This window comes from Mastigoproctus giganteus, chromosome 7 (genome assembly GCF_048544385.1).
Source record: "Mastigoproctus giganteus isolate SK-2022 chromosome 7, ASM4854438v1, whole genome shotgun sequence".
Classification (NCBI taxonomy): Eukaryota; Metazoa; Arthropoda; class Arachnida; order Uropygi; family Thelyphonidae; genus Mastigoproctus; species Mastigoproctus giganteus.
In genome coordinates this window covers 154157265-154171118 of record NC_143581.1, presented here as the reverse complement: position 1 = coordinate 154171118, position 13854 = coordinate 154157265, and the positions used below count along the sequence as shown (strand labels likewise).

The 13854-nt window shown below is 38.3% G+C and overlaps 1 protein-coding gene across 3 annotated transcripts in view; it reads right to left on the bottom strand.

The window, feature by feature from the left end:
• LOC150083270 (secretory carrier-associated membrane protein 1-like) overlaps nucleotides 1–13289 on the bottom strand; it is a 202693-nt gene extending 189404 nt beyond the window's left edge. For all 3 annotated transcript variants that reach the window (XM_090377142.1, XM_090377143.1, XM_090377144.1), the window contains exon 1: nucleotides 13183–13289. In XM_090377142.1, coding sequence (XP_090233268.1) covers nucleotides 13183–13233 — 51 coding nt within the window. In that variant the 5' untranslated portion in view covers nucleotides 13234–13289. The remainder of the gene's footprint in view (nucleotides 1–13182) is intronic.
• Between the last annotated feature and the right edge of the window lie 565 nt (nucleotides 13290–13854).

The following is a 13854-nucleotide window of genomic DNA, read 5'->3' as shown; positions in this document are numbered from 1 at the left end:
CTCACACCATACAGACTCTATACTAGCATGTGAAATGTCTGAATCCGGGAAAGCTATCGTTGCACTCAGGCTGCTTCTGATAAGAAGCATTACCCCACCACCCCTTCTATCTAACCTATCCTTCCTAAATACATTATACAAGCCGTACTGAAACTCATCATCCCCAATTTCTGGGTGGCACCACGTCTCTGTAAGCCCTATTATGTCCGCGTTACTTGTTTTAACCAGCAGTTCGTATTCGCTCATTTTATTGACGACACTTCTAACGTTACTGTATAAACAATTAAGATTTACTGTTCTTGTATATCTAACAACCCTAACACAACCCTTGAAGTTTTTTAGGCTCTCTTCCCTGATATTAGCTACCCGCTCACGTGAAACGTCTTTGCCCCCAGAACATCTAGATAATATGTCCAGTTTAGATCAGTCTAGATAATTAGTCCATGATGAGCAGTGTCCATTTATTACCACTCTCTATCTTCTCCCCCTCAACCACCCCTTTATCCATAGCAGCAATTTGCCTCCAATGCCACACTGCTCCAATTTGTGCAGCAGTCCTCCATGTGCAACAGTATCAAAAGCCTTTCTAAGATCCAAGTATATAATATCAAAGTTATTCCCTGCATCCAGTTCTTTTGTGACTGCATCATAGTATCCAGTCAAATTGGTCAGGCAAGACTTCCCCTTAACAAAACCATGCTGTGTCTCAGCTATAACTGAAGTCTTGTCTAGATGATCCTGCAGTGCTTCTTTAACCAGTGCCTCCATTAATTTTCTAGGAACAGAAGTTAAACTAACAGGTCTATAATTACTTGTGTCACCCTTTGATCCTACTTTGTGAATTGGGGTCACATTTGCACATCTCCAGTCCATGGGTACTTCGCCTGAGTCCAAGGAAGCTCTCAAAATTATGGCTAAGGGTTTGCTTACTTCCTTTGCTGCTTCCTTTAATACAACTGGATAGATCCCATCCACCCCAGGTGCCTTTCTTGTATTTATCTTCAACAATTTCTCCTCCACTTTACTCTCAGTTATTACAAGATTCTCTAGCTTACTGCCAGAGTTGAATACACCTCTGGCATTCCCCTTGCTGAATAACTCCTCATGTGTGAATGTCGATGCAAAATATTTATTCAGGTTGTTAGCTACCTGAGCAGGATCATCAACAGTTGACTCATCAATATCAAGTGGACCAATCTGATTCATACCCTTCCTTCTAGAGTTTACATAAGTAAAGAACTCTTTGCTGTTTTTCTTTGCATCCCTTGCCAAGGATTTCTCGTAATTTGCTTTCGCCTGCCTAACCTCCTTTGTAACTTGGTTACAGATCAACTTGTATCTATCATATGCTTCTGTGTCACGTGTTAATTTGTATGTATCCCATGCATTTTTCTTCTCTGCCATATGTCTCATTAGTTCATCTGACATCCACTTAGGCCTAAACCTTGAACAATATTTCTTAGTTGGTATGTAAAGCCTAGTAGCTTTCAAGATAAGTTCTTTGAATGCTTCCCATTTTGGATTTGCTGTTGGTAACATCATCAGTTGGTCCCACTGTATAGAATTTAAATACTGTCTCAGTCCATCGTAGTCGCCTTTACGAAAGCAATAACCCTTCCCTTTACCCCTAATGGTAGTTACCTCTTTCAGTAAATCCCACTTCAGCACACTGTGATCATTGCCACCTAGTGGTTCATTTACCTGCAGATTCTTAATGCATGAAGAATCACTACTGATAATCAAATCAAGAGTATTACTCCCTCTAGTTGCCTCCTGAACATGCTTATGTAGAAAACAATCATCCAATAAATCCACAAAAGCCTTGCTAGTGTGTGAGTAACCAGCCCCCAAATTCCAGTCAATATCTGGGATAAAAAAATCCCCCATTATAAGACTCTCTGATTTACTTGCCCACTCTATTTCCCTGTACAGTTTCTTATTATACTCATCAGAGTCATTAGGCCTATAGCACACTACTACTCTCAATTTTGATCTCCCAATGCTTAGGTCACACCAATCTGACTCGACACTGCACTGTCCAGCGATGTCGACTGGCTTCACTTCCTTGGATTTTGTGTTTTTTAACTAATAGCATAACCCCTCCTCCCTTCCTATCCTGTCTATCCTTTCTGTAGACATTGTACTCCCCAAATTCCAGTTCTGCATTCCTTATATCTGTGTGACACCACGTCTCTGAAATCCCCACAATATCTGCCTTTGATGTTTTGAGCAATACCTCAAATTCATCAAATTTATTTGCTAAACTCCTAGCATTGGTGTACACGCAAGTATACATGCACCTGTTCTTTTTCTTAGCTACCTAACACAACCTATGTGTTTATTTGTACCCCAATGATTCCCAGCAGTCTCTGAAATATCCTGCATCTTATTTTCCAGGCTGCGGCTCATTCCAATAGAAGCAGTGCAAGAATCACTTTCACCTCTACCAGTGGCTACTGTTAATCTATTAGTCCGTGTATCCCCCCAATCCAGCAGTTTTCCGACCCACCTAACACTGCCTCGATAGCATCAGCAAACATTCTTGCACCCTTTCTATTTAAGTGTATCCCATCCCTGCAGAAGCAGTCGCTCCTGTTAACAAGTACAGACAATATAATGGACTAAGTTTGAATCCCGATACGAGACAAAAAAAGCTAGGGGAAAAACTGCAAAAGTCACTTCATCGGACCTACCTGTCCCCCAAGGTTGAAGTGATGACTGCGGTAGAGAATATTGCCATCTGATGTCGGTCTCAATAACTACCACCGACCACTGATTGCAAAAGCCTAAGCTAAACAGATCCATCTTCATAGCTGGATGATGATAACAAAACAGACTGCTTCTACAGGGATGGAATAAACTTAAACAGAAAGGGTGGAAGAATATTTGCTGATGCTAATGAGCTAGTGTTAGGTGGGTCAGAAAACTGCTGCTTGGGTAGATACATGGACTAATGGATAGTAGCCGCAGGCAGATGTGAAAGTGGTTCTTGCACTGCTTCGATTGGAATGAGCAGCAGCCTGGAAAACAAGGTGCATGGGATTTCAGAGACTGATGAGAGTCATAGTGGAACAAGTAAATACATGGGCTGTGTTAGGGTAACTAAGAGTAGAAACAGGTGCATGGATACTTGTGTGTACACCAAAGCTAGGAGGTTGGTAAATAAATTTGATGAATTTGAGGTGCTGGTCAAAACATCAACGGCAGATTTTTGGGATATCAGAGATGTTGTGTCACACAGATATAAGGAATTCAGAATTGGAATTTAGGGAGTACAACGTGCACAGAAAGGATAGACAGGATAGGAAGGGAGGAAGGGTTATGCTATTAGTTAAGAAACACATAATATCGAAGGAAGTGCAGCCAGTTGATATGTGTTTACAGTGTAGCATTAACAGTTAGGTGTGACATTAGAGACCGGGAGAGCAAAATTGCGAGGAGGGTCTTATAGGCCTAATGACTGGGACAAGTATAATGAACAACTGTACAGACCAACAGAGTGAGCCAGTAAATCAGATGGTTATAATGGTGTAATTTTAATTTCCCAGATATTAACTGCAAATTGTGGGTTGGTCACACACATTAGCAAGACTTTTGTGGATTTAGCGGATGATTGTTTTCTACAGCAACATGTTCGGGAGGAAACTAAATGGAGTAATACTCTTGATCTGATTATCCATGGTGATTCTTCATGCTTTAAGAATCTGCAGATAAAGGAACCACTAGGTGGCAGTGATCACAGTGAGCTTATGTGGGATTTATTAAAAGAGGTAACTACCATCAGGGGTAAAGGGAAGGGATTTTGCTTTCGTAAAGGTGACTACAGTGGCCCGAGCCAGTTTAAATTCTATACAGTGGGAATAACTGAAGATTTTAATTTCCCAGCTATTAACTGGAATTTGGGGGCTGGTCACTCACACACTAGCAGAGCTTTTGGGGATTTATTGGATGATTGTTTTCTACATCAGCATGTTCGGGAGGCAACTAGAGGGAGTAATACTCTTGATTTGATTGTCAGCAGTGATTCTTCATGCATTAAGAATCTGCAGATAAATGAACCACCAGGTGGCAGTGATCACAGTGTTCTGAAGTGGGATTTACTCAAAGAGGTAACTACTATTAGGGGTAAAGGGAAGGGGTATTGCTTTCGTAAAGGCGACTACGATGGACTGAGATAGTATTTAAATTCTATACAGTGGGATCAACTGATGATGTTACCAACAGCAAATTCAAAATGGGAAGCATTCAAAGAACTTATCTTGGAAGCTACTAGGCTTTACATACCAACTAAGAAATATTGTTCAAGGTTTAGGCCTAAATGGATGTCAGATGAACTAATGAGACATATGGCAGAGAAGAAAAATGCATGGGATACATACAAATTAACACGTGACACAGAAGCCTATGATAGATACAAGTTGATCTGTAACCAAGTTACAAAGGAGTTTAGGCAGGCGAAGGCAGATTACGAGAAATCCTTGGCAAAGGATGCGAAGAAAAACATCAAAGAGTTCTTTACTTATGTAAACTCTAGAAGGAAGGGTATGAATCAGATTGGTCCACTTGATATCGATGGGTCAACTGTTGATGATCCTGCTCAGGTAGCTAACAAACTAAATGAATATTTTGCATCGACATTCACACATGAGGAGTTATTCAGCGAGGGGAATGCCAGAGGTGTATTCAACTCTGGCAGTAAGCTAGAGAATCTTGTAATAACTGAGAGTAAAGTGGAGGAGAAATTGTTGAAGATAAACACAAGAAAGGCATCTGGGGTGGATGGAATCTATCCAATTATATTAAAGGAGGCAGCAATGGAAGTAAGCAAACCCTTAGCCATAATTATGAGAGCTTCCTTGGACTCAAAGGAGGTACCCATGGACTGGAGATGTGCAAATGTGACCCCAATTCACAAAGGAGGATCAAAGGCTGACACAAGTAATTATAGACCTGTGAGTTTAACTTCTGTTCCAGGAAAATTAATGGAGGCACTGGTTAAAGAAGCACTGCAGGATCATCTAGACAAGACTTCAGTTATAGCTCGGACACAGCATGGTTTTGTTAAGGGGAAGTCTTGCCTGACCAATTTGACTGGATACTATGATGCAGTCACAAAAGAACTGGATGCAGGGAATAACTTTGATATTATATACTTGGATCTTAGAAAGGCTTTTGATACTGTTGCACATGGAAGAGTGCTGCACAAATTGGAGCAGTGTGGCATTGGAGGCAAATTGCTGCTATGGATAAAGGGGTGGTTGAGGGGGAGAAGACAGAGAGTGGTAATCAATGGACACTGATCATCGTGGACTAATGTTATTAGTGGAGTCCCTCAGGGTTCAGTATTGGGTCCTTGATTGTTTTCTGTATTTATAAATTATATTAATGATGGTATATCAAGCTTAATGTCCAAGTTTGCAGACGATACGAAGGTTGGCAGGGTTGTCAAGGACACTACTGACACTAAGCTGCTGCAACAGGATCTGGAAAGGTTGTGCAGATGGGCTGAGAGGTGGCAAATGAAGTTTAACATTGACAAATGTAAAGTACTACATATGGGAAACAGCAATCCCAGAGCAACGTATCAACTCTGTGGTACTACACTGACAGTGGTAGAGAATGAAAGGGACCTGGGGGTGGTTGTGCAGGCAGATATGAAGTTCTCTGAGCAGTGCAGACGGGCTGCAAGAGTAGCTCATGGTGTATTGTCAATGATATATAGGAATTGTTCTAGCAGGGATAAGGAGGTGATTATTCCCTTGTATAAGGCAATGGTCAGGCCACACCTAGAGTACTGTATACAGGCCTGGAGGCCTCATTTCAAGAAGGATGTAGAGCTGCTGGAATGAGTACAGAGAAGGGCAACAAGATTAGTGAATGGAACAAAGGGGTGCTCTTACGAAGAAAGGCTTAAGTTTTGCAAATTACAGTGTCTGGAGACTAGGCACCAGCGAGGTGATCTGATAGAGGTGTACAAAGCCTTGAATCGTTTGAGCATGCTCAATGCTGATGGGATTCTTCCTCTTGCTCAGAATAATCACCTGAGAGGGCATAAATTCAAATTGAGGAAAGACAGATGTAGGACAGATGTGCGGAAATTTGCCTTTAACCAGCGGGTGGTTGGTAGGTGGAACAGACTTAGATCCCTTGTCGTGGAAGTTGATAGCCTAAATAAATTTAAGGCTCAGCTGGACAGGTATTTCGAACGAATGGAGGGGTGAAGTGGAAGGGTTTTTTTTTTTTTTTTTGGCTGATGCTGCATAAGCTTGCTTTCTTGCATTATATGCCTCTACTAATGCTAATGCTAAAATAAAGGGCCCAGCTAGTTAAATACAGGCTCCTATATAAATGTCTAGTGTGACCCTGAACTTGGGCAACCATGTGACCTCTCCAAGTGCAACTGACTTCAGCCAATAAAGTACATCTTTTACAGACAATAACCTTTACCTTGCTCATTAGTCATGGTTTTATGTTCCAAGTTCCACAAGGGACATTAACACATTTGCATACTATTTAATTTCATATCACAACTGTAATTACTCTAATCTACTGATGAAGCTACATGATAGATGCAGATAAGAATAAGTATAGGTGCATGTATACTTGCATGTATACCAATGCTAGAAGTATAGTAAATAAATTTGATGAATTTGAAGTGTTGGTCAAGACATCAAAGGCGGATATTGTTGGGATATCAGAGACGTGGAATGCACAACTGGAATTTGGGGAGTACAATGTGTACAGAAAGGATAGACAGGATAGGAAGGGAGGAGGTGTTATGCTGTTAATAAAGAAAAACATAAAATCAAAAGAAGTGCATCCAGTTGATATAGATGAACAGTGCACTGTTGAGTCAGTTTGGTGTGACATAAGCACTACGAAAGCAAAAATTAGAGTAGGAGTGTGTTATAGGCCTAATGACTTGAATGAGTACAATGAACAATTGTACAGAGAAATAGAGTGAGCTAGTAAATCGGAATGTCTTATAATGGGGGATTTTAACTTCCCAGATATTGACTGGAACTTGTGGGTTGGTCACTCACACACTAGTCAGACTTTTGTGGATTTATTGGATGATTGTTTTCTACAGCAGCATGTTCGAGAGGCAACCAGAGAAAGTAATACTCATGATCAGCAGTGATCATTCATGTATTAGGAATTTGCAGATAAAAGAACCACTAGGTGGCAGTGATCACAGTGTACTGACGTGGAATCAACTGACGATGTTACCAACAGTAAATTCTAAGAGTCTCTCTCTCTCTCTCTCTCTCTCTCTCTCTGGGTAATAGGAAAATTGTTGTTTTTTTTTTTGGCCGGTGCAGCATAAGCCTCAGGCTTCCTTGCACCATATGGCTATTAATAATGATATAAATTATCAAGCGACTCAGAAGCCTATGGCAGATATAAGTTAATCTGTAATCAGGTCACAAAGGAGATTCGGCAGGCGAAGGCAGATTACGAGAAATCCTTGGCAAAAGATGCTAAGAAAAACAGCAAGGATTTCTTTACTTATATAAACTCTAAAAGGAAGGGGATGAATCTGATTGGTCCACTTGACATCAATGGTTCGACTGTTGATGATCCTGCTCAGATAGCAAACAAAGTATTTTGCATCTATATTCACACATGAGGAATTATTAAGGTTTGAAAATGGCAGAAGGTTATCAAATTGTAGCAAGATACTTAATGATTTTGTAATAACCAAGAGCAAAGTGGAAGAGAAATTGTTGAAGTTAAACGTAAGAAAAGCACCTGGGGTGGATGGGATCTATCCAGTTATATTAAAGGAGGCGGCAAAGCAACTAAGCAAATCCTTAGCCCTAATTATGAGAGCATCCGTGGACTCAGGGGAGGTTCCCACGGACTGGAGATGTGCAAATGTATCCCCAATTCACAAAGGGGGATCGAAAGGTGACAAAAGTAATTACAAACCAGTTAGTTTAACTTCTGTTCCGGGTAAAATAATGGAGTCGCTGGTTAAAGATGCATTGCAGGATCATCTAGACAAGACTGCAGCAATAATTCAGACACAGCATGGGTTTGTTAAGGGAAATTCTTGTCTGACAAATTTGATAGGATATTATGATGTGGTTACACAGGAACTGGATGCAAAAAATAATTTTGATATCATATATTTAGATTTCAGGAAAGCTTTTGACACTGTTGCACATGGAAGACTATTGTACAAATTGGAGCAGAATGGTATTAAGGGTAAGTTGCTACAATGGATAAAAGGATGGTTAAGTGTGAGAAGACAGAGGGTGGTAATCAATGGGTGCTGCTCTTTTTGGACTAATGTTATTAGTGGAGTCCCACAGGGTTTGGTGTTAGGTCCACTGTTGTTTTGTATATTTATCAATGATATTGATGAAGGTATATCAGGCTTAATGTCGAAGTTTGCAGATGATACAAAGGTTGGCAGGGTTGTTAATGACAGTAATGGCAGTGTGCTACTGCAACAGGATCTGGATAATTTGGGCAGATGGGCTAAGAAGTGGCAACTGAAGTTTAACCTTGACAAATGCAAAGTACTGCATATGGGTAGAAGTAACCCTAGAGAAACGTACCAACTGTGTGGTACTACGCTTAATGTGGTAGAAAATGAAAAAGACCTGGGAGTAATTGTGTAGTCAGATATGAAGTTTTCTCAGCAATGCAGACAGGCTGCCAGGGCAGGTCATGGGGTTTTGTCAATGATATATAGGGATTTTGCTAGCAGGGAAAAGGAGGTGATTATCCCTCTGTATAAGGCAATGGTCAGGCCACGCCTTGAGTACTGCGTACAGGTCTGGAGGCCTCATTTTAGGAAGGATGTAGATTTACTTGAGCATGTACAGAGAAGGGCAACAAGATTGGTGAGGGGAAAGAAGGGATCCTCTTACCAAGAGAGGCTTAAGTTCTGCAAATTGCAGTGGCTGGAGACTAGGCACCTGCGAGGTGATCTGATTGAGGTATATAAGGCCTTGAATGGGTTGAGCACGCTGAATTCTGATGGGATCCTTCCACTTGTTCAGATTACGAACCTAAGGGGGCATAAATTCAAATTAAGAAAAGACAGATGTAGAATAAATGTGCGGAAATTTGCCTTTAGCCAGCGGGCGGTTAATTGTGGAACAAACTTCCATCTGTCGTTGTGGAAGTTGATAGGTTGAATAAATTTAAGGAGGAACTGGACAGGCATTTGGAGTAAATGGTGCGATTTTTTTTTTTTTGGCTGATGCTGCATAAGCTCATACATTTGCTTTCTTGCATCACATGCCACTACTACTACTACTATAACATAGTATAATTTAATTGTTATACAGGCAACTCTCGGTTTATGAACAAGTTCAATTCCAAGACGTTGTTCATGATACATTTTGTTCGTTATGTGTATCTTGCATTCCTGAGCTTTTACGATACGGCGCCTCCATAGCTAGGCGGGAAGGAGCAGCAGTGAGTAGCACAAGCTTCTTGATTAGACCGGGGTTCGAGCCAGTCACCACCAAATACAAAGGATGCGGAAAGGTCAAGGGAATGACCACTGCATATTCTCAGAGCAATATGGCCTTAGTTGCTAATGCTCCTAAAAACCAAACAAACAACAACAACAACCTTTTACGACATATATTGTGTACGTTAGCAGCCATTTTAAAGCATTAAAACCATATACTAAACATCAAATGGTCTATACAATACATTTTATTATAATATATGTAGGCGTTATGGTTTATTGTATATGATGCCGCAACTTAAAATAAAATAAAAAACTAGATATTGTACTTGTTAATTTTAATTAAAAACAGAGTTACAAAATAGAAATAAATAAAATGAATACTGACATAATGTATGTACTGTACATACATATGTATTCAACTTTTACTCGTCAATATCTTCATCAGAGTTTAATATTTTCCATATTAGTGATACTAGGTGCAGATGAGGTAGATGGAAGGGCATCTGATAATGAAGAAACAGCTGGGTTTTCCACCTCATTGTAGCATGCTAGACAGTCATAAATGCCTCTTTCACTTTTGCAACTTGTTCCATATTCGCATCTTCTTCTTCAAAGATTGCCAATCCCTCAGAAATTGATTTAAAAGCTGCAGCCATTTTCTGCCTTGTAAATGTTCTGGGAGGCTGTGAAATATCAGGTTCTTCCATTACTTCAGAATATAGACGTGTCTCTATTTCAATTATTTCATCGGTTTTTAATTCCTCAAAATGCGAGTCCAAAAGCTCTCTCAACATCAGTCACATCAAGGTTGAGGTCCATTTTATTGCCCAGTTCAAAAATTTCTTCAGTCACGGGCTCCTCAAAAAAACTTAAATTACAAGTTTTTCCACACACCACTTAAGTTTGTTTCCTTCACATCCCCCCCCAGGCACCAGCAATGTTTTGCAATGCATTATAAATGTTGTATGTCTTAAGTTTTATTAACCAAGAACAGTTCAGTATAATTGTCATGTAATAATTTTCTGTTAATTATTGTAATAAATACATTTTTTAAAAGTTTATTTATTTAAATTTTTCAATTATGTTCACTGTACATTTGGCATTTCGTTTTATAAGGAACTATCTATTGGTGACTTTGGAAATTTTGAATGAATTGTGACGTTCGTTATAGCAAATGTTCGTAAACCAAGAGTTGCCTGTATATTCTTTCAATCTGCTTGTAAAGGAACCAATGAACCCTTCACTGCTGATGCGACATCTGGTAGATCCCACTTTTTTTAAAAATTTTCTATATATATTTTTTTTTTTTTATCTGTAAGTGAAATCAAATCCACATGTGTGCCTTTCCCCACCAGTATTCTTCCAATGATTATACAGCATTTACATGTACATCAATTAAAATAAACAAATAAATAAAAATAAATAAACCATAACACATTTCAGAGGTGTGGTCATTATATGGACAGTATGTTTGTTGTCTTTTTTCATGCTGTTATCTCTGGGCATGATTTCCATTTCTTTTCTTTTTTCTTTTTCAAGCTCAATATACCCTGATTTGAGTCTGGAAATCATGGGATTCAGTTAAGTTAACATTATCTACATTACTGAGATACTGAAAAAAAATAATGTATGTATGTATGTATATATGTTATTTATAAAAGGAAAATTCCTTTTATAACAGTTTTCCTTTAATTTATAAAAGGAAAATCCTCATTCGATGAACTATGAATTACGAGAAATCTATTTTTTGTTTGGCACTTAACAGATTCCATGCAAGCAAAAGCATCTATATTCCTTATACTCAAAGTCTCATACTCAAGTAGCATCTGTGAGACAAATCAGTGAGAGCTAGTTAAGCTCCCAGTAGAGCTTTGGATTCATCAGCTTTGCAGAAACTAAATCTAAACAGCAGATAAAAACACATTCATGTTGTGTCTGCCAGATGACATGCCAGCATCTATGTTTCAAGTCAGAGAATGAGTGACTTTGAAAACTTTTTAAAATATTGATAAAACAGTCATTATTATTATTAGCTTATCTCGTTCATTTTTATTTGACATTTTGTAACTGAACTCAGAAAATCATAATTAATATAAAAAGCTATTTTCAATTGAGCAAAAAAGCTTTTTTTTTTTTTTTTTTTTTTTTTAAAAGCATGGCATCCCACTGATGCTACACAAGCAAACTTGTTCCATTTAGGAGTGCGAGTGATGGAGGTTTAATGAAGTAAATGTTTTACCTCTATGCAGTGAAATGTTGTTTCTTCCTAATTATAGTCTACCTGCATATAACCATACCCTTTACTGAAGGCAGAGGGTGATTCCTTCACCACGACAGTATGCTGTGTCACTCACACATAACTCTACATCTAGCAATTTTTGACCAACAAAAACTTCCCCCTTGTGCTACACCCACTTTATTTTCCTGATTTAGCAACATGTGATTTTCAGCTGTTCCTCAAATTAAAACAGATCATGAAAGGAAAGCAATTTCAGTTGATTCAGGAAATCAAACAAAACATGATGTACCTCCTAAAGGCAACACAAAAAAAGACACCAGAAACATTTTAATTAGCGGCAGGCATGATAGAATAAGTGTATGGTTGCAAATTGAGATTAGATTGAAGAATATTAACCAACATTTATCATTGAATAAAATTGATTATTTGCAATATTCACCACACTTTTTAATCAAACTTTGTATATTTATAGTTATGAGAATCAGAACTCTAAGGTTTTCATCACACTTGGTGTTATCCATTTCACATACAAGTTCACTGTCAGCTTTTTTTTTTTCTTTCTCAAGTAGAATCAGTGAACAGCAAAAATTTTGTTTGCCAGGGGGGGAGGTCATGCATTCCATAGTATCTTTTACAAAACACCAACCCATGACAGTGCATTTATATAAAACAAAATATTCTTGGGGGGGGGACTGTACCCATGAGCAGAACACAACTCAAATCAAACTGATTAGTATATTCATTTTTTAAGCATTTAAAACTCTGTTCCTGATGGGCTGCTTTTTTTTTTTTAATACGACCGCTATACAAACATAATTGGTTGACGGTACTATCAGCTGATACGTTTGTGTAATTCCTCAAATGGCGGCATATGAAAATGTCTAACTCAGCATGTGGTACTAAAATAATAAGGTGTAAGAAATGGTTTGCTTTTCATTTAATTTTTGTATTGAATACGTGACTGTACATGCTATATAATAATGCATCGACTTTAACCGAATAATATAAGAGAAAATGAAATCAAATCAATTTCGCTACTTTTGCGGTGGATGTATGGAAAATATCATATTGCAAACAATATCTGCAGTCAGTACGCCCACTCTAACAAAATCGTATATTGATAATTTCAAATTGCTAATGACCAATCAACATGCAATGCGAGTGTTAATGAATAAATCAGAGTATACATTCCAAGTAATATGCATTTTGATTGCGTGCATTCTTTAAATTTAATCTCTCAGAAAAAAGATTTCAAACACCAAACAGGCGATGACTGCGAGGGAAAGTGAGAGGTCTCGATGGCTTACTTCGGGATGGGGGGGTGGAATGTACTGTTTCGACTTCCCTGCTAGTTCCAAATAGTTTTGATCGTATTTTATGCCGCTTTTAAAATCTAAAGTCTGCGCCTGTTGATTCCAAATCACTTGTCACATGTAATGCAAGAGACTCCATGTGATATTAAAAAAAAATTACGATATGAACTTGTCTTTTTCGGTTACATACTTACAAAGAATGGATTGCTATCAGCATCGCCAAATGGGTTCTCATGTCCAGACATGCTAATATTAAAAACTACTACTGAATAAAGACAGAAAACATGCAATTAGCGCAACAATCTGAAAATTATTTAACACAAAATTCGTAAACTACCTATCACCGCTCTGTTTTCTATCATGCATAAACATCTGCAAACTGGCCAATGATATTAGGTACCCACCGAAAGTGTAATCTTGACTTAGAATTTCTTATCTATATTTTATATATTGTCAGTAAGGTAAATTTTCCAAAACTGACGAGTTTCGCTTTTGTAGTAACGAGTCGGAATGTAATGGATCGTATCGGAACGCAGCTTCTGTTCATCACACGAATTTATGTCAAGTACATACTTGATTATAAAAATATTAACTAGTCTTTTCATAAAATTTTGTATTTCAAATCCTGACATATTAGTTTATTTTTCTGTATATAAAATCCTTATTATTTAAATATCCTGCACTACTCAAATTTCGTTCGTACGTAAACCACAAAAATTTGATGTTTTGTGTGAGAACTTCGAGTACATAAATAAATAAGACGAACTACCTTTAGGCCATAGTTACATAACAGAAATCTAGTATATATCGCATCATTATAAGAACATCTGAAACGGCTTGACGAATTTCAAAAGTAGAAAGGAAAT